Source organism: Pygoscelis adeliae, unplaced genomic scaffold, assembly GCF_000699105.1.
Source record: "Pygoscelis adeliae isolate BGI_AS28 unplaced genomic scaffold, ASM69910v1 Scaffold308, whole genome shotgun sequence".
Taxonomy (NCBI): domain Eukaryota; kingdom Metazoa; phylum Chordata; class Aves; order Sphenisciformes; family Spheniscidae; genus Pygoscelis; species Pygoscelis adeliae.
In genome coordinates, this window is record NW_008825306.1 from 3,189,827 (window position 1) to 3,211,801 (window position 21,975).

Genomic DNA, 21,975 nt, shown 5'->3' on the forward strand with positions numbered 1-21,975 from the left:
CGTTTAGCAAAGGAACTAATTCATCAGTTACCTGGAAATCTGACTGTAGCCCTAACTGTGAAGTTTGTATCAACATCTTTTTCTTCAGTATTTCCAGCAATGCCTTCAGTATAAAATACCACTCTGTACTAACACTGGAACGAATGAAACAGAAACTGAGAGAGGAACTTTTGTGGACACCAAGCAGATTTAGGATCTGAAAGTGGGATCATTACTGTTTATGCATATTTCTCTCATTTTATTTCAATAAACTTTCTTGGTGTTTAATCCAACTGACTCCCTATTCAACGAAAACTTTCCAGTAGTTTCCAGTAGATTAGATTATCCCTAAAACAAATAAAATACTTATTTTGTTGTTATAGCTTAACCTACCTGGACAACAATCCTTACACAGGCAGTCACAATCCTTTATACATAGCACCACATTTTAAATAAAGATACTTGAGACAGAGAATAGAAAAACCCCTTTTTGCTATTTTATAAAACTTTCATTTGAAATTACTTTTAATACATTCAAAAAGTTTGGCCTATAAGTCATCCATCAAGATTTCACCAACTGGATTTCCCAGATGTTCATGCTTTTAAATAAAAAGTTCTCAAAAGTAGCAGAAAAATTGCAACCATTACACTTTGTAAAAGCCACCATCAGCAGCCTGTTTCACTTTGGTAAGGATACTTCTCTAAAAACCATTGCATGTACCACGACTTCGCATACAACACCAGGGCAACTAATGCAATATTGAAAAATTAAAATGCTTAGAAATTGCAACAAGCCAGCAAGGGCAACACTGCTCCAACTGTTTTATAGCTGAGGGCATGCAAGAGAGAATCATATGCAAAAACTCTGAACTGGAGCGCAGGTGTATTTACTTTAGGGTCTCATTACGTACATATTTTCAACTTTGGAGAACATCCAGACTAGCATTTAACTAAGGTGATAATTAATTCAACTTGATTCCTCAATTAAGCCTGACAAACCTGCAGTATAGCTTGAACACTGCTCAGTCCTTTCTCTTTAAGCTCAGTTTGGTACAGTGAAGCAAGCTAGTTCTTTTTTGAAGACAATCAATGTAGTATTTCCTTCTAGAATTTAAGGCTATCTTCAATAAATCAATCCAGGGCACAAATAAATCAAGAAGTCGGCATCTCCCATAGGATAAACTTAAAACAAAACGAACCAATTCACTGATACACGTCTACTCTCCCTCTGTAGTCATCACTGGATAAAAAGTTCTTTCTGATGAGCTCACCATGATAGTAAGTAGATTAAAATAAATGTGGGAGGGACAGTGGAGACAGCAAAGGAAAGGAATTCATGTGAAGGCAGAAAAAACCCACAGTGATTTTACCACCTCATAAGGGAAATCCTTTAATGCACAAACTCCTGAAAACCACTGCAGGGCAGCTCATCCTCAGCAAGAAACAGTGCAGAGCTGCGAGAACAGATCTTCCATATTACTTTAAAAAGTAAACATTCACATCACCTAGGACCCACATTTGCAGTGTCAAGCACTTATAAAACATCTAGCAACTAAGATGATTTGAAGTCAGAGGTCTAAAAGAATTATTCAAGGGATTAAGGGTATTGCAATTAAATAGCTCAAAAGAGCACAGTCCCTCCCCTTTGAGTGGGGGCAGGGGGACAACAAATTTTAGATTTGCTACAGTAGAAAGGCTCTTCAAGTACCAAATCCAGAATCCTGAAGGAATAAGAAGTGAAGGGAATGCAGCGTTTAAGCTTCTAGACTACAGCAGATACAGCGGATCAACCACGGCAGCATGCATCTCACACAACTAAAAGACGACTGTTTTCCTGGAAAGCAGCCTGGAGAGATCGAGCAATTGCAGATGAAGCACAGGGACTGCAGAGCAGAGTTCAAGTCACAAATGCATGTACTTTGGAGAGACAACCAACACAGTTATCTAGTATCAGCTTCCTGTCACCAGGAACTTTACTTCTTGAAAACATTAGCATTTTTTAACAACCCACAGTGGGGAAGGACTTCCATAGCCACACTGCGAATGCCTGAGGAGACTCTCTCCCCTAGGAACATTAACAATTCCAAACAGGAACAGAGGAACATGAGACTGGAAAAGGCTGGACCATCAAGTTCAGCATGCTACGACCAGGCATATGACTGTCCAGAAGGCCTTACAGAATCTGAGTCATGTGTTGCGATACACTCCAGCCCACAAAACATTTTTACAGTACAGACACCCCACAACCTAGGTAAGGGGACTTAAAAATGGGATCTTTTCCTCTTTAAGCAGCTGATTTAAAACTAGGCTGATTCCAAAAGCTGGTCTGTTTGTCTATCTGTACAAAGTGAACCACTGACTTCACTCCAGTTTTCATGGAATAAATACCTACACCTATACCTGGCAGGCTCTGAAGTAACACGGGCTGCTCTAGAAGGTACATCAGCAGTCAAAGTGGCAAAGAAAGTGACTGAAGCTTTCACTTCTCAACCCCCCCCCCCCCAAAAAATCCTTCTTCCAGCCACAGCTGACAGACTAGTGATACACACTGAAGGAAAGCTTTTCGTAACACTAAATGTATGCACACACATCCATTCTGCAGACGAAGAGCTTCAGTTGCTAGTGCTTTTGGTCTGTCTAATCTGCAAATACACAAAAAGCTCTGTCAGAAAAGAGTTTACATTAATTTTCTCTCAAGGTTTTAAAATTTGTCTTACCTATCACACATGACTTCATACGTGGTAAAGGGAAACTGGCTTACACTCCTCCAGGAACTGTGGTCCTCTGCTAAAGCAGCAGACAAGAACCAGAGCACCTGCACGCCCCAACAACACAATGTGAAAAGGCAATCCTCCAAATATAGTGAGTCAGAAAAGAAAACTGCATACACAAAACCTGTGCTGAGAAGTCTTAAGAAAGACAACATTATAGCTGCCAGTTCAGGAGGCAACATATTCATTTTGGACTTGGACTGAGCTATTCTCTCAAGTCCAGAACTACCCCTGCCTTTATGTCGGGCAAAAAGAGTAGAATTATCAACCACAGGAGACAACAGACACTTAGTAAACCAGGAAATCTCATTCAAAAGGATCCAACGACACAGGCTCGGTGTTTATTAAAGCATTTGGTGAAGCGGCCAACTAAATATTTATCCTTGAGAAAGAGGCAGAGTTCCAGCTCCTCCGGGCAAAAAGCATTAAATCCTGCTACCCCGGGGCACTCGCACAGAGGGGGAGGCACCATTTACGTCAGCCAATTGTTCCTAGAAGGTCTTTTGTCCAAGCACAGCCTGAACCCCATCCCAGCTTCACTGGCAAGACAAGTCAAACCAAGCCAAACTTCAAGGCAACCTGGCTGCTGAATATAGGTTTTCAGTCATGTTTGGCCACCCGTGGACAGTGGTCAGCATCCGCCTGCAGTGCTCAGCCCGGCATCCTCCTGCTTTGGTTTGGGTTTCGCGGTGTCGTAGTGCTGGAGGTACCATTGTGAAATTCAGCTCGGAAGAATAATTTTGGTTGGAAAGGACCTTCTTGTCTCACCACCACCACCACCTTACAATATGTCAGAACATTCCATCTTTAAACTTCTTATCATTTTATAAAGTGAATTAAGGAGAACAAAAAGGAGACATGAAGTCTCACAACAGATTTGTACAGATTACTCTGCTATTTCAAGCAGGTTCACTTAGAAGGGAAAAATGCCATTATATTGGGAAAAAAAAGCCTTTTTGTAATCTGCGCACATACATACAAGATTGTAAAATAACGTTTCCGACCTTGTAAAAAAAACTTCCTCCCCTCTTCTCGTCTTTACTTTTTACATAATGCTGACATAAGAGCTAATTTTATTGGAACCAGTAACTGTTCAACTAGAAGACCTGATGCTTTGTCAAGAGCTTTGCTGAAAAGGATAAAACCAGATTTTACAGTAGTTACATGGCTACACTTTCTACTGACCTATTCCTGAACCCTGACTCAGTCAGGGAAGGAGTTGCATTCCCCAGAGATCAAACAGAAATATGCATAATCCATTAGATACTGTTTTTTTCAGTCATGTGTGGTATAATGATTGACAGTCCTTCACAACAATACATACAGTAATCTCAAACAGTTTTACTTTCAAGGGGGGGGGGGGGGGGGGGGGGGGGGGGGGGTTTTCTAAGAAATCGGCTTGAGTGAAACACGGATGTATTCCTAACACGAAGGTAAAAGTTGGGGTACACCTGGCATTTACTTGAACATAAGACCAAACTAAAGTACCAAACAAAAATTGATCTTTACTTTTAAGAGAACACATATTCTTACCTGAGACTGCATGGAGGAGACAAACAGGATTTTAGTACTGTTTTGTGAGCATGGGATTTAATGAAGTCTAGTTTCTTCCTTACTTGTACATCATAGTTTGCTGATCAGGATTTCTAAGAAAAGGCATATTCCAGCTGAAGTTTTTGCTGCATTTGTGGAATTTAAAAAGTCTCTCTCCAATATGGACACTTGCAAGGATTTTCTCCTTGGTACACTTAATGGGTTTCTCTCCTCTACTCAGCTATCCAGTTGCACAAATCTTGTAGAAATTTGAGCTTTGTCAAAGTATTTTTGACTCTTCTGTAGAATTTGATTGGCCAGAGAGTTAAAAAATGATGGTAAGCCCAGAGAGAAGGGGAGAGTCACCAAATGACTGCATCAGCCTTGTTTCCCAACCATGGCAGGAAGACTAGAGGGGCAGAAGAAGAACTGAATTTTGGGTCTGAGGGGAAGGACAGTGCCCAGCACCAGGCACCTCCAAGCTTGCTAGCTCCAATTATTCCTCATGAAAGGAGCAGAAGAGGATATAGGGAGACCCTCTCGGAGTTGAAAGGGGTCAGCACTTCTCTCCTAAACATTTAAAGCAGCAATGGACACTACCAGAATCAATCAGAAAAAGAGATTAAGAAAAAAAACAAACAAACAAACCCAAACCCAAGGTCTGTCAAAAAATACTGTACTGTTGAAAGCCGAACTTTACAAAATTGGTTCAACGTTGCAAAAACTTTGTTTAGGAAAAAAGTGGGGAGGGTGATGAAAGAAGGGGAAAGTGTTTCAACAACATCAAAGCATTCTCTTCTGTGTTGTTAAAATATTTTTTATCTTGAAACACAAACTTTTTGCACCGACATATTTCTTTTTGCATGACAAATAATTTTGAAAATTAAAAAAACCAAAGCAATAGAAAACCCCCATGAAATTGAACACTGACCAAAACAACTTCCTTTGCCACTCTACTGTCCAATCTCTTTTCCCTGGAAAATTTTGAAACTTCAGGCTTTGTTCCAAAGTGGAACAAAACATGTTCTGAAATCACAAAATGCTTTGTGGAAAAGAATGCTAACCCGCTGACAGAGCTATTGTTCGCAAATGCAGGTGGACCTCCAGAGAGAATCATTAGGCCCCAGACTTCTGCTGCACCAACTAGATAAGCCCACAAGGAATACGACGAGAATCACTTTATTCATTTCACTCCTTTCTGCACTGGAAGGAAAGGGAAGGACCCAACCTCTCTGTAAGGACACCCTAAAGCATCACCAACAGAAAGGGAAAAAAAAAAAAAAGAAAAAAGTAATTACTGGGAAATCCTCGTCTCTAGAAGGGGAGGGGGAAGATGATTCTACTAAAATCCACATGGAAAAAAACCCCTAAGTATGAAAAATCACTATGCAATATTCTGACACTCTGCCCTATTCCTGCCTGCACATTCTCCTGCCTATTCTGTACCCACAGACAGAGACTCTTCTCTCATTCTTTATCAATGACTGATGTACAAAAAGGAGTTTTTGTTTAGTTTTCATCTGCACTAGTTATTTGTATGCTACCTTCCAGTTGCCACCATTACAAAGGGCCATGGACCAACAAATATAAGACACTGCAAGATTATTAGATTTCTCAGCTGTGCTTACAGAAAGCATCAGCCAGGACAGTCAGATGATAAAATGCAGCAATTTCCAGGCAATGGTTTTCAACTGTGATTTGCAAAAGTCTAGAAGCATGCAGGATACACGTAAGGAGTCCACAGAAGGTAAGTAAGAAAAGACAGCTCATTTGTGCCATGCACGTTGGAGAGAGATTTCTAAAAAAGCCTCAACACTTAAAATAAACACTGAACTCGATAGCAAGAAGTAGAAAATAAAGGATTTCAGTCTTTAATAAAGTAAGTCTGGGTTTCTTCAGCTTTTTCAGAAGCATTGGGAATGTAAAACGAAGCCTTTCAGAGTTTCAGGTGTAAAATATTTCAGTTAAACAAAGGGAAGAAAAAAACCACCACCTGTGGTGGTGGGCAAACTGTTACTAGTTGCCCCTGCTAGTAACACAACTGTTGCCTCCTTCAGTGTGTTAGTAACAACAATATATTTATATGAAGGTGGATATTTAAAAGCCAGTGGTCTCCTTCCCACTGGCGTAATTCAACCAGCAGTGTTGGTGAAACCAGGGTTACATTCAGATAAAAGTTATTGTAACTTGGCCCTTGGCATCCCAGTTCAGAGAGTAACACCCATTGCTTTCCAAGAAAAGAAGAAACCTCATCTTCGTATTACAAAGAGCTCTCAAAGCTATGATGAATGAGCAACAGCACAAAACCCCGAGTGCCGTTCTGCCTTCAGTTTTCGTGCAACCAGAATATGTTTGTCCAAGCTCCAGCTGCCGATCGTATCTGGCCAGCTCTGAGGATAACATGATTCAGACGAACAGACTGCCTGAGCTAAAAATGTGTCAAACTATACAGTGACAGATGGTCTTTCCTGGGTTACTCTTACCTCACGTAATTCCAGCCTCTGAGCGACAGCTTCCAAGCACTCCTGCCCCGTGCTCTCCACGGAGAGGGTACACTCGATCACATTGCTGTCCAGCAGACGGATCCTTGTCACAAAGCAGTTCTTGCTCAAGACGTTGTAGCGTCTGGTCCGTCGCAGTTTCAGCCCGAAAGGCATGGCTGTTGGCCTGGAAGGTCGCCCCTTCCCTGCACTCTTCCGAGAGTTATCAGCACACTTGTTGACTTGCCTTGAAGGCTTCTTTGCTTGGCACTACTCTCCTCCAGAAATGGAGGTAGCTGTCCATTCCCAGGGTGAGTTTCAAGGGACTCCTGCAAAATACATACAAATAAGTAGAGTTAAGTGTGAAATAAGATGTTCCTAAAGATCAGTGGAAAAGAAAAAACCTTAAAGGAAAAGAGTCACATTTAAAACCATAAATAAAAACCTCCACACGCAGGACTGGCAGGCACTTACTACATCTCCCAAAAGAACACCTTATACAACAAATCTTTCAAAATTCTATTTTAGCGCTGAATTTAAAGTAGGGATTTAATTGCAAAGCCATTCTTGGAGAAGCTCAGTACAAACAGCAACTCTACAGGGCACACATCCAGAGGTGCTAACTCTCCCACCATTACCCCCACCACAGGGGTCTATAACATAATCTTCAAGTTAAGTTTTGGTGCCCTCAGGCCAGCTTTGAAAGCTAGCTGAAAAAGCTAAGGAATAGAGGCATTTAAAAGAGGTGCGATTTTGAAAGAAGAAAGGCTGGCTTCAGTCAACAGCAGGAAATGCAGGCGCTCAGCACCTCTGAAAAATCAAACCTAAGGTATGCATGTGAAAGGCAAGAAGCATCCAAGCCGTTTCAGAGAAGGCTCCTCTGAGGCAATCCCTGACATTTTGCTTCCTTTCAGGTGGAATGAGTAACTACAGGAGCAGCTGTCAGAGACCAGGATAAAACCGAGTGGGAGGATGAGAACACATATTCGAGATGTTGTTTCTAATTACTACTCCTAAAAATTTACCAGGGACACATGCAACTGTTAAGCCAAAATACAGAGTAGACAGAAGAACTAGAGATACAGAAATAATGACATTTAAGAAGCTATGATCCTCATCTGCGAGATCCACTTCTTTTTTTTAAAAAAAAAAAGTTTAGTTAGGAGCAGGTTCAAGCTAAACCAAACAAAGCATTTGCACTGGCATAACCAGCTTCAAAATGTCACTTTCCACATGCAGAGAGGAATGAAATAAAAAGCAAATTACTTGCTACCAAGCCTTCCTGGTTTTGTTTGAATATTCTGGAGAAAGAGGTGGAGGGACACCAACACTGGCATTTAAAAGTCCATTTCTCTTAACAAATAGTACTGCAAACAAAAACTAGCTCCCATTTTCTTGCTTCTTAACAGAAGCAACGGAAAGCATTGCCAGCAGAGTATGCATCATTTAGCTGGATGTGACATTTCAAACAGATAGTACATTGCTCACATGTATCATTTGGCATAGGACTGCATGAATCAGTTATTTTCACTTTTTACTGAAAGTAGTTGCTATGGAAATTATTAGAAGCAGACTGATTGACTACAATGATTATCATTACACTAGAAACATAACTATCACATATTTGATAAAGTGCATTTTCCAAAGCCAGTAAATCTTGGCATTTATTAAGCAACACAAAACAAAAAAACCCCACACAAACAGAAAACCACAAGCAACCTTTCACTGTTTAGGTGTGCGACTACCCTAACAGTCTACTAGCTTTACCAGAGAAAAGCCTAGAGACTTTGAGAAGGGGCACGTGCTATTTGACTGAAGTGCAAACAAACCTATCAAATTAGCTGCTGTAGTTTAATCTCCCATTTCTAACTTTCGTGGGTACAGACATAATGTGTTATTGTCACATGATTGCACGAGAGAGCTGTTATACCTTGCATCACTGTAACATCAGAAGCCATCAAAGACACATGAATTCATCCCCACAACAATCTGATGAGGCAGGGACGTGTTACCCATGACTCACAGAAGAGGAATCGAAACAAACATTAGCCAGCTTGTCCAACATCACTCAGGAGAATGGCAGCAGATCTATGTACTAAAACACACAGGCCAGGCTAGTGCTTTAACCCCTAGCCAACGATTTGGCACTTACCTTGCCTACCAACCTATCCAAAACTACAGCACGAAGTTGAAAAGTGGGAAGAATGGAAGGAAATTACAAAGAAGGAAGGGTGTGGAAGACTACATCTTATCAAGAACAGCATTTTTGTTCAGTCTCTGGCTTTGCAGATTATTCTAAGTCGGACACATGGAGAGTTTTAAAAAGAAAATCTTATCTTGCATTACTGTTAGTTGCACACGTTTCCTCACAGAACATGAGCCATCCTCTGTACAGTAATTGTATAGTTAATAGTAGCCTAAAGATTAAATCAGTGTTAGTAAAAAAAAAAAAGTGATTGGCCTTGCTCACCGAGCACATTGAACACTACAGCTATCACAGGATAAGCCATCCCAGAAGACTTGCGTGCAAACATGCTACTCTGGGATAAACCCACCAATTCCTGTAAAACGGAAATGTCAACATGGATTGGGAATCAATTGCTCTAAGTTATATGCTCAGGTAAACAAGGCAAATATTTCCTCCATTTTTCAAGAAGCAGTAAAATAAAAGGAGTTTTTCCTCAATTCCACTGAGAGCAATCAATCAGCCAGCACTGTTTTCTAAAGACACAGACATACAAATGGTTTACTGGATGCACTTTGTGTAACAGGGTTTCAGTTACTTTTTCATTTCACTTAAATATACATGAATGCCCGATGACAGCTCTGTCACATGAAATGTCACACTTAAATTAGTTTCCAATTAAAGAATGAATTGGCATGGTGAGACTGGAACAGTTTAAACCAGCTCAGATAGGTCCAGCCTGTAACAACTATTAATCCTCAATTCAATGCACATGTCTAACTTTTCTGTTTATACAACTTCTGGATGTTTGACCAACTTTCCACTTGGGCTTTCTGTTAAGTTGACACTCAGAAAGCTTCTGGTAAGCTTCCTAAATAAGATCTCAAAGGCCCTGGTTGCTTACAGGTTCCTAAAGCAAACAGGGTATGTAGCTTCTTTATGTTTGTATAATCTTAAAAGCATTAGGAGCATCCATTTTTATTCACAGTTATTTTGTAGACAACTAAAAAAAGCAGAAGACTGGAGATAGAAGGGTTTTGGTCTTCCAAATGAAGGATTATTTCATTACAGGATCTCCTTTCCCTGTTAAAGGGTTGCCAAGGAGCAGCAATGTCCCTAACCAAGTAAACCAAACGATGCAGGCATTCACAACACTCCCCTCCTCAAACTGACACTTTCACTACAATTAAAACAAAACAAATGAAACTAAAGCAAGCCTATAAAAAGCTCATCAGATAACCATGAACTCATTCTGCTTTTAAAAAAGGATTTCTTTTAAGAATATTTCAGGTGTGAGAGAGACAGATGTGACATCTTTTAAACTGACATCTTCTATTTAAGGATTTTTTTTTCTGGAAAGAAACTAGACTGAGCTCTTTATGAACCTTGGGTATTTTTCCTTTTTTTCTTTTTGTTCCATGTTTTGGTTATTTCAGATTCTTTCTTCCCCTTCCCACCGTCACACTTCAAATTTATGTATCAATTGCTCTCTGTGAGTTAAGCTTACTCTAACAAGTGTGCCGAACTAAACAAGGTTTTTAGTAGGAGCATAAGCTTGGGAATTCAAACATTCTGCTAAATAGAAATTCCCTTCGTTCAAAGTACATACTTTGTAGGCATATAAAACACAAAACCCAGTGTCCCCCAACCATGTCCCAGAAACCACAACTACAAAAAAAAAAAAAAAAAAAGGCTTTGCAGAAGCACAAACAATTTACCTGCCCATCTAACCACTCATCTATAAGTGAGCCATCACTAATACCCGATATGAATACCGATTCTAAAGTAAAACCTCAGAATCAGAAGTTGAAATAAGATCCCTCTAAAACCAAAAGCCTGGCACTAAAACTCTCAAGTATCTCAGAAAGTAACAGTCTGAGAGACCAAGACATTTGTAACGCTTAGAGAGGTGTGCGCTGATGACAGCACGGTACAAAAAGCACAGGCATTGCCAGGGAGCAGCAGGAACAGGGCTGCCCCGTGAGAGGGGATGAGCTGGGAGCTGAGGGTGACCCCAGCAGGGCACTGTCCTCACCCCACTGCAGCACAGTCCTTCAGGAGACGAGCCAGACAAGCGGAGAAACGGGTCCATCGACAGCACCAGGCATGGCCAGGGTTGAACCAGGTCCGGGGGGCGGCCAGGGAGCCCCATTTGGGGCAGCAGGAGACCGGGCTGGAGACCACCAACCACAGAGCTCAGTCAGGGACTGACAGCCCCGGGCTGATCTGAACTGGAGGTCCCAGACCTGTGGGCAGAGGATGGGGTGGAAGCCACAGGTGAGGCTGGCCAGGGCCATTAAGGCATACAGGCACACTCAGGGTCCCCACACCCAACATAATTTCCAGGTGCAGGACCAGGCCAGCATGGTGCTCTGACTGCATTTTAAACCTTTAACTCTTTTGAGCACATGCTCATTTGCCAGCTAAATTTCATTCTGCAAATTATCTCACCTGAAACAGTTTGATGACAAACATTGTGTACAAAACATAAAATTAAAACAGGCTTTTGAAAAAGCAGTTTCATCAGTACAAAGATGAAGAGATACCATGTCTTAGTGGATTCTTGGTGAAGTTTAATATTCTCCTGTTTTAGTAAACCAAAACAGGAAAAAAACCTGAACAATGAGCCAAGGCCTTTGCTATCATAGACATTGGAATCCTATTTCTTATGTTATTTACTTTAAAAAGCCATACGGATAAAGTCAATGGCTGTGGGGAACACAGGGAAGACTGAAGATGGCAAAAGAGGATAAAGAATGAAAACAGATTTGACACAGAATAAAACTAAACCTTTAATCCGTGATCTCATTCCAAGCACAACATAAGTTCTCTTAACAGCTTTCACTAGAAAGCAGCTTAAAGATGGAGCCTGATATAAGCCGTGTAAGTCCCAGCTCAAGGCATGCTTACTTACTCTCACTCGACACTACATGCAGAAGCCCTGCCAGCATGTTGTCCGTGCAAAGGCAGCAGATATGGATGTATGATCTCTCTAACCGTGTTTGATTCCCCCACAACACCGCTGCATCTTGCAAGGGGAGAGAGTAGAAATCACTGAGCGTTCTCGCAAGGAATCCTTCCCTGTACAAAAGAGGTTTCAAGAGGTACCACGCCCCCATCGTTCAGCAACAGAATACTGTTATTCACATACACAGAGGTAGCAAAAACCACGTATCTCATATAACCAAGAATATCTTCCAAGCACAACGCTGGGCACCAAACTGAAACACCTTCAGGCCACAGATGGCACAGCTGTAGTGGTTTAGGGAGAAAAAGGCTTATCATGACCCCAAGCAGTAACACTACCTATTAGCAACCAGCCTTCTTCACTGGCCAGTCCTGCATGAAGAACTAGGTCAGATTTACACTGCGATATGTAACTTAGAATTGCTTCTGATTTTTAAGAAAACTTGGTTAGTTTCTGTACAAAGTATAAAAATCTCCTGAGGGGTTTAAATTACCTGATGCAGATAAAAATTTGTGCGTTTCCAAAACAGTAATTTTTTTCTTTATGAGACATTACAGTGAAACTATGTCAAACCACTGGAACACAAAAAGCAAATAAATGAGTATCTTACATCTTTTCCAAACCTAAAACCAGAAGAAGCCAGAAATACAAAAAATTCCTCCTTGGTTCTCCCAAAGTCAGCTGGGGCTGGCCAGATTTTTTTGTTCGTAGTTTTGAAAGACAGACTGAAGGGAGCAAGGGAAGCCGCTAGTTGTTTCATGAGGAAGAGGCCATGCAGCAGAAGCTGCTTTGTGTGGTGAAGGGCACTGCTCCAGTCACAGGGCATTCTCCTGCTTCCTTAAATTTATTTAAGGGCCAGGAGAGAAGAAGGGCTTATAAATAATTAAGGCCAAGATAACTCTCAGGACATTTCCAAGTATGTAACTTGCTCCTCTGTTACAGACTTCATATATTTAACTGTACCACATTCAAAGGAGCGTAAAAAAAAAAAAAATAGCATCTGATATGACATGCACTTAAAGCAGAATGCTTTCTCTCACTTCGTTTGCTTTTGTACATAATTTCTGGAACTCCAGGAAGAAAGCAATTACTGTCAAACTGCAGCCTGTATTTACCAACAGTGCGTGGCACCCCTCCAGCATTCCTAGCACTGCAGGAGCAGCAGCACACCTAACAGAAGTATGTAACCCTGGGCTGGGCACGAGACCGCAGCATTTGATGTAAGCTGCAAGTGGTGCGCAAGCCTACAGTTTTAGGGAAGAATAAAAATAACAGCGTATGAGAGACACGATGTCTGGCACAATCCGTCTCCATCTAGTTGAGTTCTGTCTAGAGGAGGAAATCTCTCCCCGTGAAATAGCTTTCTCTCCCTTGATTGCTCCTCATGCAGGTGGAGCATGGCAAGGAGTATTCCTGTACATTACAAGGTGTCTCTATCCCACCCAGTTATGAGTGGAATTCCCATCAAGCCCGATAAAGTCTCAGGAGTCAAATTCATCTCTGGACAGATGAAAGCGGTTTTTAACCCTTATATAATACAAGCCTTCTGCTGCAAAGCCACTGTTTTCAACTGCTTGTTTATGCAGTCCCTGGCAAGACGTGGACCTCATCCCCAGCCATTTAAATCTTTAAAAATTCTTGGGGAGATTTAAGTATTACCATAATCCAAACAGTAATAAAACCAGTAACATTCTCACCTCTACATTCTGGAAAAAGAGTAAAATTGTACTTTCACTTCATTTTTATAAATATTACAATATCCTATGCAGAACTTTCAAGGTTTCTAAGCATCTAGAGGTCCCATACCTGCGTGCATGAACAGATGCCAAGGACTCTAGGACATTCAAAACATAAGACAACTGCTACTATTCCTACTACTGTGCATCATCAGACACCAATACACAGCGGCCAAAGATCAAAAATCATCTCAAGTTAGCATTTCTACTTTCCCAATTCCACCACAACTTTCCCTTTCCAGGAAAATTTCCATTTTCCATCAGATCCATCTTTGCTGTAACAGATTTTTTGTATCTAAGTTGTCATGCGTTTTCACTCTATCCAACTTGGGTCAGACTCTGCTTTCAGTAGTCCAAACAAAACGCCTAGAGGTTTAAATAAAGTCAAAAGAATCACTCCAATTGGGACCAGTTAAAATTCTACCCTTTCTTTCTTCTCTTTTGTTGCAATACAACAGTGAGTTCGTACACACTGACTCTGAAGTGCATAAATGTTAGTAGGTGCACCCTTTGTTATCCCCTCCTCCCCTGCTAAAGCACCCCTCTTTTTGTGTAAAAACACCTTTCTTGTGCATCCACAGAACAGTTTTATGGAGTTTCGTGGACACAAACCTATCAGGCAGACACCTAATTACTCTTCTGCATCAAGGTGCACAAGTACCAAGTATTTTTGTGGATCTCACTAAGTCGGCGTCTGCAAACAGTCTCTATCACAGAAACAATGTGAACTTCCCAAACTGAAAATTAGCGCCTTATCCATTACTTCCTTACTCATCGCTCCAGAATACCCTCATCAATCCAACAGGTCTTTATAATGCAACTACTGATGAAGGACTCTTTTTGAATTAGTGTAAGCATTCAAGTTAGGAGTAACATCTGCATAAAGTAACACACCCAAAATGACGCTTGGATTGCCACTGTGATCAGTTTTAATCCACAAGAATATCAGTGACGAAGCTGGAGTTTTTACCACTCACCTGTACACTTTGTAGAACTTTGTGCTCTAAAGTTAAAAAAACAAAACAAACCAAAACGCCAGACCCCAGTAGTTTCCTTTCCTAAGTAGGAAGTGCTGCCTGTCTGTCCATGCCAAGTGTCTGCAGCAGCTCCACCTCTCTGCCATGGCAGGGTTTAGGGTGCAGCAGCTAACCATTTACAACCTTCTCACACCTTGGCTATGTTATTGCAAGACCTCAAATTAGACACAGCCAAGAGTGACCGGTGCCTGGATGGCACCTGTCCAAGGATGCAGTTTTGTATGTGAGGCAGGCTCACCTAAGCGCTCACTACTGCCAGGAACGGGCGAGAGGTCCTGCTTTCCCCCCTGCCCCTTAATTCCAGAGCACATTGCTACAGCTTGTCTTATGCCAGCTCTAGAAATCTGCTGGGACCTCCTCCTGGTTGAGCCACTTCACCTCCCTAACTTAGTAGAAGAACAGGATTCTCTTCAGCTTCGTTAGTGAGTTTAAATAGCTCACAGTTGGAGCCCAGTATGCGTAGCTCACCTGGTGCAGGGAAGAGAGCAGAACCACGCAGCTCAGAGAAGGAAGAATAAGAGCAATTCTGCCTTAACTGACAGCAGTTGGCCAGGTCAGCTGAGCAGTTTGTGAAATTACAGCCCAAGGAAGGCTCCTGGTCTCAGCAGGCAAGGGAACTCCCCAGAACACATTCCCATTCTTCCTGTATGGCAAAGCTACATTAGAATAAAAATTACTTTCTCCAAAATAGCCAGTTGATTCAAAGTGCACTAATTTTTTTTTCCCCAAAAGAAAGCAATTTATTCTGTAATTGAATGTCCATAAGAGGCGTTAATACTGCAAACTCAGAATGTTTTATACATGGACAAACCATTCAGAAGAAGAGAAATGAGACCAGCATTTTGGTATTTCGGCACATCCTTCTTTCAGACCTGGTACTACACCTGTTCTCTAAGTGCCACTCTTCAGAAAAGGCACCAAAGGCACAAGGTCCTGCACCCTAAATTTTTACTAAACCACTTCCTAGCAATCAAAGATCAGGAAAACCTAACCGTTATTGTAAGGGTCAACTATTTAAAATCAATTATAGCCAACTGTCTTAAAACCTCTCAGAAGATTTGATACAATTCTTCACTTTCTGTCCCTAATTTACCCCACTGGCTACAATCAGTAGCAACATAGTATCAGAACCATTTACTTTTTCTTCCAGTTAGTCACCTTTGTGAAAGGTTTTCAACTCCTTCAGGCTCGCTGGAGCTATAGTGACTATAGGAGATTACATTTCCTGCTAAACGTGACTGATAGGCGTGCAAAACCATTATAAAAACAGTGAAGGATATGCTTAGTAAAAACCACAGAAAAACTTCTTACAGCGCGTTTTCATTATTCTCTCATGTTACAAAGACATGAGTAAAACTGCAAATAAAAGTTCTAAACACAGGATAATATGAAGAGCAGAAGCAATAACTCTATTAGAGGCAAGTAATTGAATCAGATAGGGAGTAAAATTATACACCCCAGTACATTCACACTAGTTAAACATACGCTAGCACAAACTGGTGCCAGTTGCTCTATAATTTCAAATGATGCAATAAAAAGTTTGTTAAAAATAAAGGCAAAAAAGTTCAAACCACCTATCCCACTTTAATGAAAAAAATACCTATTTTCAAGAGCTGGCTGCAGTTTCACTTCTGTATTGGGATTTTGCAACGGGACAGTGACAAGAGAGCACTTGGGGATTAAGAAGCAAATAGCCACAATGCTTGTAAGACTGCAAGATCTGCCTGCAGCTCGTTACACGAGTACCACCACTCTGGTGTCAGATGAAGACTGGAAGCTGCCTAGCTGCGTTCACACAATGCTGCTCTCAGCCGAGACCCTGCCGGGAAGGTGTGTTACCCTGGCAAAACATGGTCCTATGCACTTAATAAAGGTGTGATGTTTCTGCTCCTGCCTTTCTTCTGATTTTAATACGGCTTATACAACTGAGCTTCTACAATTTCTACTCAAACAGTGGTCACGCTTATGTACCTCCTGTTCTCCTTCGCTTCCTTTAATATATATATTTGGAAAACATAAAGTCTTTCAAATGAACAGAAACTGGGAAAATTTGGGTTATAACTACAGATTTCCAAAGTGCATCACACTACCTCTAACTCTAAAGACTGCAAAAGTCAAAAAGTTACTTATTTAATGTAAGGAGGTTCCAACATGTTGGGATTCCTTGGCCCACTAGGAAAGAAAATGTTTTCTTTAAAAAAATCTGTCTTGTAAAACCCAAAGAATCGCATGTACAACTGGGGGAGAGAGGAAAGATCAGCAAGAACCACTCAACTTGCAACAGATCAAATGTGAACAGTGTGGTGGCCCCTCCAAACTGCAAACCTGCCCTTTTCCTTACGGGAAGGAGATCCAGTGCTGCCCCCACGGATGTCAGTAGCAGACTGGCACCAAGTGTAGCAAGACCCATACCTGCAGGCTTACAGTAAGAATAAAACTTTGTCCAGTTTCTTGACATTCGGAGCAATGGTCTGCTTCCCAAGAGACACTCAATTAATCCCATTCACGTATTAGATAATGAACCGGGATAATGCAATGGAGGAAGCATGGCTGCAGATGAGCAACGAGAGCCAAGTGTGATGGGGTGGAGGAGAAAGGGAGGAGAGGGAGAGAGAGAGAGGAAAAATAAAATTAAAAAAGCACACACACTGTACATCCTAACCCACAACTGGGCACATTTAATTACGTAAGTAGATATTTCATACAAGATCATAACATGAACTTTTGAACTTGCATGGAAAAAAGCCTCTCCACTAGTTAATGCATTAAAACATCGATGCTACAAAAGGCTGAAAAAATTCCTTCAAGTTCTGTCAAAGGAGGATTATATTGTGGGCACATGCATGAAGAAAGTAAATCTGTTATCTTTACTGAATATAGGCCTTGATGTAAATCACGCAGCCACAGTCTATGAATAACTGCATTTGTTTCGACAGCAAAACACCTCATCTAAAATACAGAATAGCTGCCGGAAATGAGCTAATGGTACTTTTCTTTCTGTATTAAAGGATTATTTTCCAGTGCCCACTGTGTGGGCTTAAACACTAGCCTGAAACAGTCAAAATACTTAGAAGTAAGATTTATGGCTAAAGGGGGGGGTAGGGGGGACCTTCTTTGAAGAGACTGACTTCTTTGACCGGTGTCTCAGAATTACAAGGCTACAAAAGGACCCCTCTCTGTGAGCAGCCCTCTGTGTTCTTCCTTCATCTCTGTTGCAGATCGTATTGATAAACAAGATTTGAAAACAATTACCTGGTTATCACGGAGCTGGATAGCACATAGGAACTGAGATATTATTAACAACAGATGTCATGGTTTTTTTCTAATAATATTTAACAGGGAAACTCTTACACCTCAAATACCACTCAAGCCATCAATACGAATCCTTCAGTACTAGTATGTTTTTCAAAAGCTTTCAAAGGAGCTTGGGAGAAAAATTATGAATTTACTTCCGCAGCATTCCAATAAGTGCTGCTAATTGCATTGACAGAGGAAGGAATTGTACAAACTGTAATCCCATATTGTTTCATTGTACAAAAGTGTAATTTTTCTTTTTTAGTTACAACAGCACTATAATAGATACGTTTTGATTGGCTGCTTATTTCCTCTAACGTATTATTTGTAATTAATTCTACTAAAGAGGACAGCTTTGCACTGAAGGCTAGTAAAACTGTATTAGTTTTTGGAGTGTAAAATACAAGTTGCAGCTTTATACACAAAACCACTGTAATAAATTCTAAAAACTGTGGCATGCCATTCTTTGCTCAGCTTTCACAATAGTGCTTCAGTAAATGCTTTACTACCTTCCCCATAAGTGTGGACAAAATACCATGATGACAGTATGATGACAGCTTTATTTGGAATCATACTTGAGGTTATCAGCTTTTAATGAGATTAAAGCCTGATTCTTACTAACTGACCCTATTAGAGAAGGTAGTTGCTTTGTAACACTTCAGAGGGAAGAAATGCTTTGCAGAAACTTTTACTCGGTCATGAGCTGAAAAGAAATTCTTCTTTAAAATAAAACAGCTTTATTCCTTGCTCAAATTAATCCACTTTTATGTTAACGTTCTAGCATACAACTGGAGCAGCAAAGGCCAAAACTGACTTGTAAGCTTGTGACCCTCCCTAGCTCACAAAATAGACTTTGTATATTAAAATGGAGAGAGACAAACATTAACATCTAACATTAACATTTTCTTATTTTTCTGTTCTTTGCAAGCAATTCAGATTTAAAACAGAAACGTTAGTCTGACTTTTAGTTCTCATATGAAAAACAGTAAGGTTACTCCAAATTTAAGTTGCACAATTTATGAAAGAAACCTAGATCTAAACAGAACTTGCACAAAATCAGAACATCTTCCATGTGACCACAGGTAGGTGTATTTGTTGCACATGCATACCAAGCTGGCACAAATAGGCCTTTGATCCATTGTAGTGGCCATTGAAGTGCTACTGAATGCGATCAAAGAAAAATAATATATATAGATTATGTAAGTTTATTGTCTTATTTATAAGTACAAGACCTAAACACCAGAACAGAAGGTGGTGGAGTAAAATAAAATATGGTTAAACAATCTCTCTGTATGTATCATGTCCTCTTGTTTGGTATCACTTAATTGGACTTGCAGAAATCTAAGGAGACGAGGTATCTCTAACATTTACACTCAGCATTAACTGGAATGCAGGGAGAAGCAAGAGAAGAAACAAGGAACAAAAATAAAATGAGTGGAGAAAGCCCACATGGTACAGCCCTTCCTGTAATTCTGTCTCTGGTTAGCAAGCTGGAAGCATCTCGTTTCTTCAACTTGAAGCCTGATATTCACATTCCTCTGCAGCTTAATGTGAACATGGACAACAGATCACACTCAGTCTTAAAGGACCTAAATGATTCAGCACAGCAAGCCCACAAGCTTCAAGATCGACAGCAAGAAACCTTACATTTACATCCACTTTGAAGAAAAGGAAATTAAATTTCATAATCCCCAGTTCTACTGCAGAAGTAGGCAATGCCATATGGATGTACCGGTCACATTAAACAAAAGAAAGTAAAATCTGTCCTTCGCAGCTGTGAAGACACTCATGCCTACTGAAGTGCTGTTAAGTGTGGCCACCACTCCCGTGAAATCAATTAACCTGTACCTACACAGCATGGGAGACATGTCTCCAACCACAGCCTTTCTAGAACCAGTGCTGAATGGCAACAGGTTGAACAGAAATCCAACTGCAGACCAACTGTGATACCGGTGTGCATTTTATTCAACCTACCACAAAGACAAGTCTGTGGTAACACAAATTCTTATTATCACGGAATTGTAAGTTGCTGTGTGTGATTAAAAAAACAGAGGAGACAAAACCACACCTGATGCTGTCTTACAGCAGCATCTACCGCATACAAGGCAACAGTGTCAGTGGAAAAAAAAAAGAGAAGCGCTCCCCACCAAGCGGCCAGCGCGCTGCAATTCCACCCGAGCTGTTTATTACTGCAGAAGTTCATCATTTCCATTTGCAGAGACAAGGCTCCGAGACAAACTTGCCAAGAATTAACCAGTTCGCCTTTTTTCTAAAATGATTAGCTCTGCTTTTGAAAGAGTTACTAAAGACCAAAGGGTCATGGGGTAATTATTTACAGAAGTAATGCCAGGGATGAAGCGACAGATAAAGCCGTTAAAAAGACCATGCAGAGTAAGGAATGAGAGACTCCCACAATTTGTTGACAATCCCTGTGAAGTGCGATTCAGCTCAGAGATAGCACCAGCTCTGCTCTTCCCTCTTGATACTGATAGAATAATGACAATACAAAATTTGACTCAAGACCTTCAGTTCTCCATTTCCAAGTTCACACTGGAACTACTTAAGAAGAAAAAAAGAAGAAATCAAGCCCACCACATGGTAGACATCATGAGGAAGTGACGTTGCCTTGCTTTGGTTTGGAAAGGTACTCAGCCTAATTACGACAGAATTGAAGTATTCACTTCCAGCTAAATAAAGGCTACGTTTGCAGAACAAACCACTCGCCCGCACCTCAGCGTAAGGCAGGTTTATAACCTGCTCTTGTGGGAGGGAGACTGGAGGCAGCAGAGTTCAGCCTTTACTCCCTAAGAGGGAACAGGATCACTGGAAAGGAGTTTTAAGTATCCTCGTGAAAGAAAGCACAGCTCCTATCTTCCCCAGCCACTCCCCCCCACTGCAGAATACAGGACACAGTCCAAAAGTATTTTCAGTGCCTAAATATAACGCAGGCATTCACATAGCATAAATAGGAGAATCCTTCTGAAGGGCTATATTCAAAACAACCTCCATTTTTAAGTTCAAAGTCATATACTGGCATGTCAAATTCAGGATATCCTTGTAAGAATAATGAATTTATTGTTATTGTACCCAGCTATTTTTATAAAGCTTCTGGAAGCAAGAAACATGAAATGTGCTTAAATGACTACTCGTATACCTTTGTGTTTCTCTTCAGTCACAAGCCAAGAATATTTGATGGAATACGGTCAATATCCTTATGGGATTTCATAACATCAATTTTCATTGGCAACCATTGATTACATACCCCAAAATCAAGCTGCTACATTTTTTCAGTCTTTTTTTCTAAACTTTGATATATAAACTTGTCAGAGTAAAATATAGCTGGCCCTTACTACTACAGTTTATGCCAAAAATAATATGAAACTATTAGAAACACAGAGCCTAGAATTCAATTGGAAAAAGAATACTGCAAAATATCCAAGCATAAACATTACAATTATATCAAGAAAGAGTGAGGGGGTAAAAAGTGTAGTTTTGAAGAAAAGCTAATAGGTAAAAAACAAACAAAAAACCCCAACCCAAACCAAACAACAAACCCTCACAGATAGAGGACTGACAGGGAATCCCAAAAGGTCACAGAAAGAAAAATCTAAGAGACAGTCCAAGAACCCTCTTTCTTGTTGTGATCCTCCTACTCCATCAGGTGTTCTGGTAGAGGAAACCAATTGTCATTAATTTCCAAATAAGGTGTCACTGGGGACCATTAAACGCCATGCTATGAAAGGATTTGTTCCTCTTTCTAACCACATTATCCCATCTGAACAATCAGCTCCTGCAAGACACAGCGTTAGCTGTTCACGGCTATCAAAAGCAGTAACCCAGCTGCACCATAAATAACCGGCAGTGAATTAAACTCTTAAAAGTGACAGGTATCTTCAGTTCTTACTGGAGCAAGTGTGTGCCAGCTTGGGAGACGTAGTGTCCTGACACCAGCTTCTCATGACAGACGAATTTCAAAATCCTTCCTTACTCAA

At 40.7% G+C, this 21,975-nt stretch overlaps 1 protein-coding gene across 1 annotated transcript in view; it reads right to left on the minus strand.

The window, feature by feature from the left end:
- PTPN14 (protein tyrosine phosphatase, non-receptor type 14) overlaps window positions 1–21,975 on the minus strand; it is a 118,274-nt gene that overhangs the window by 66,992 nt on the left and 29,307 nt on the right. The window contains exon 2 of the mRNA XM_009330194.1: window positions 6,767–7,092. Coding sequence (XP_009328469.1) covers window positions 6,767–6,940 — 174 coding nt within the window. The 5' untranslated portion in view covers window positions 6,941–7,092. The remainder of the gene's footprint in view (window positions 1–6,766; window positions 7,093–21,975) is intronic.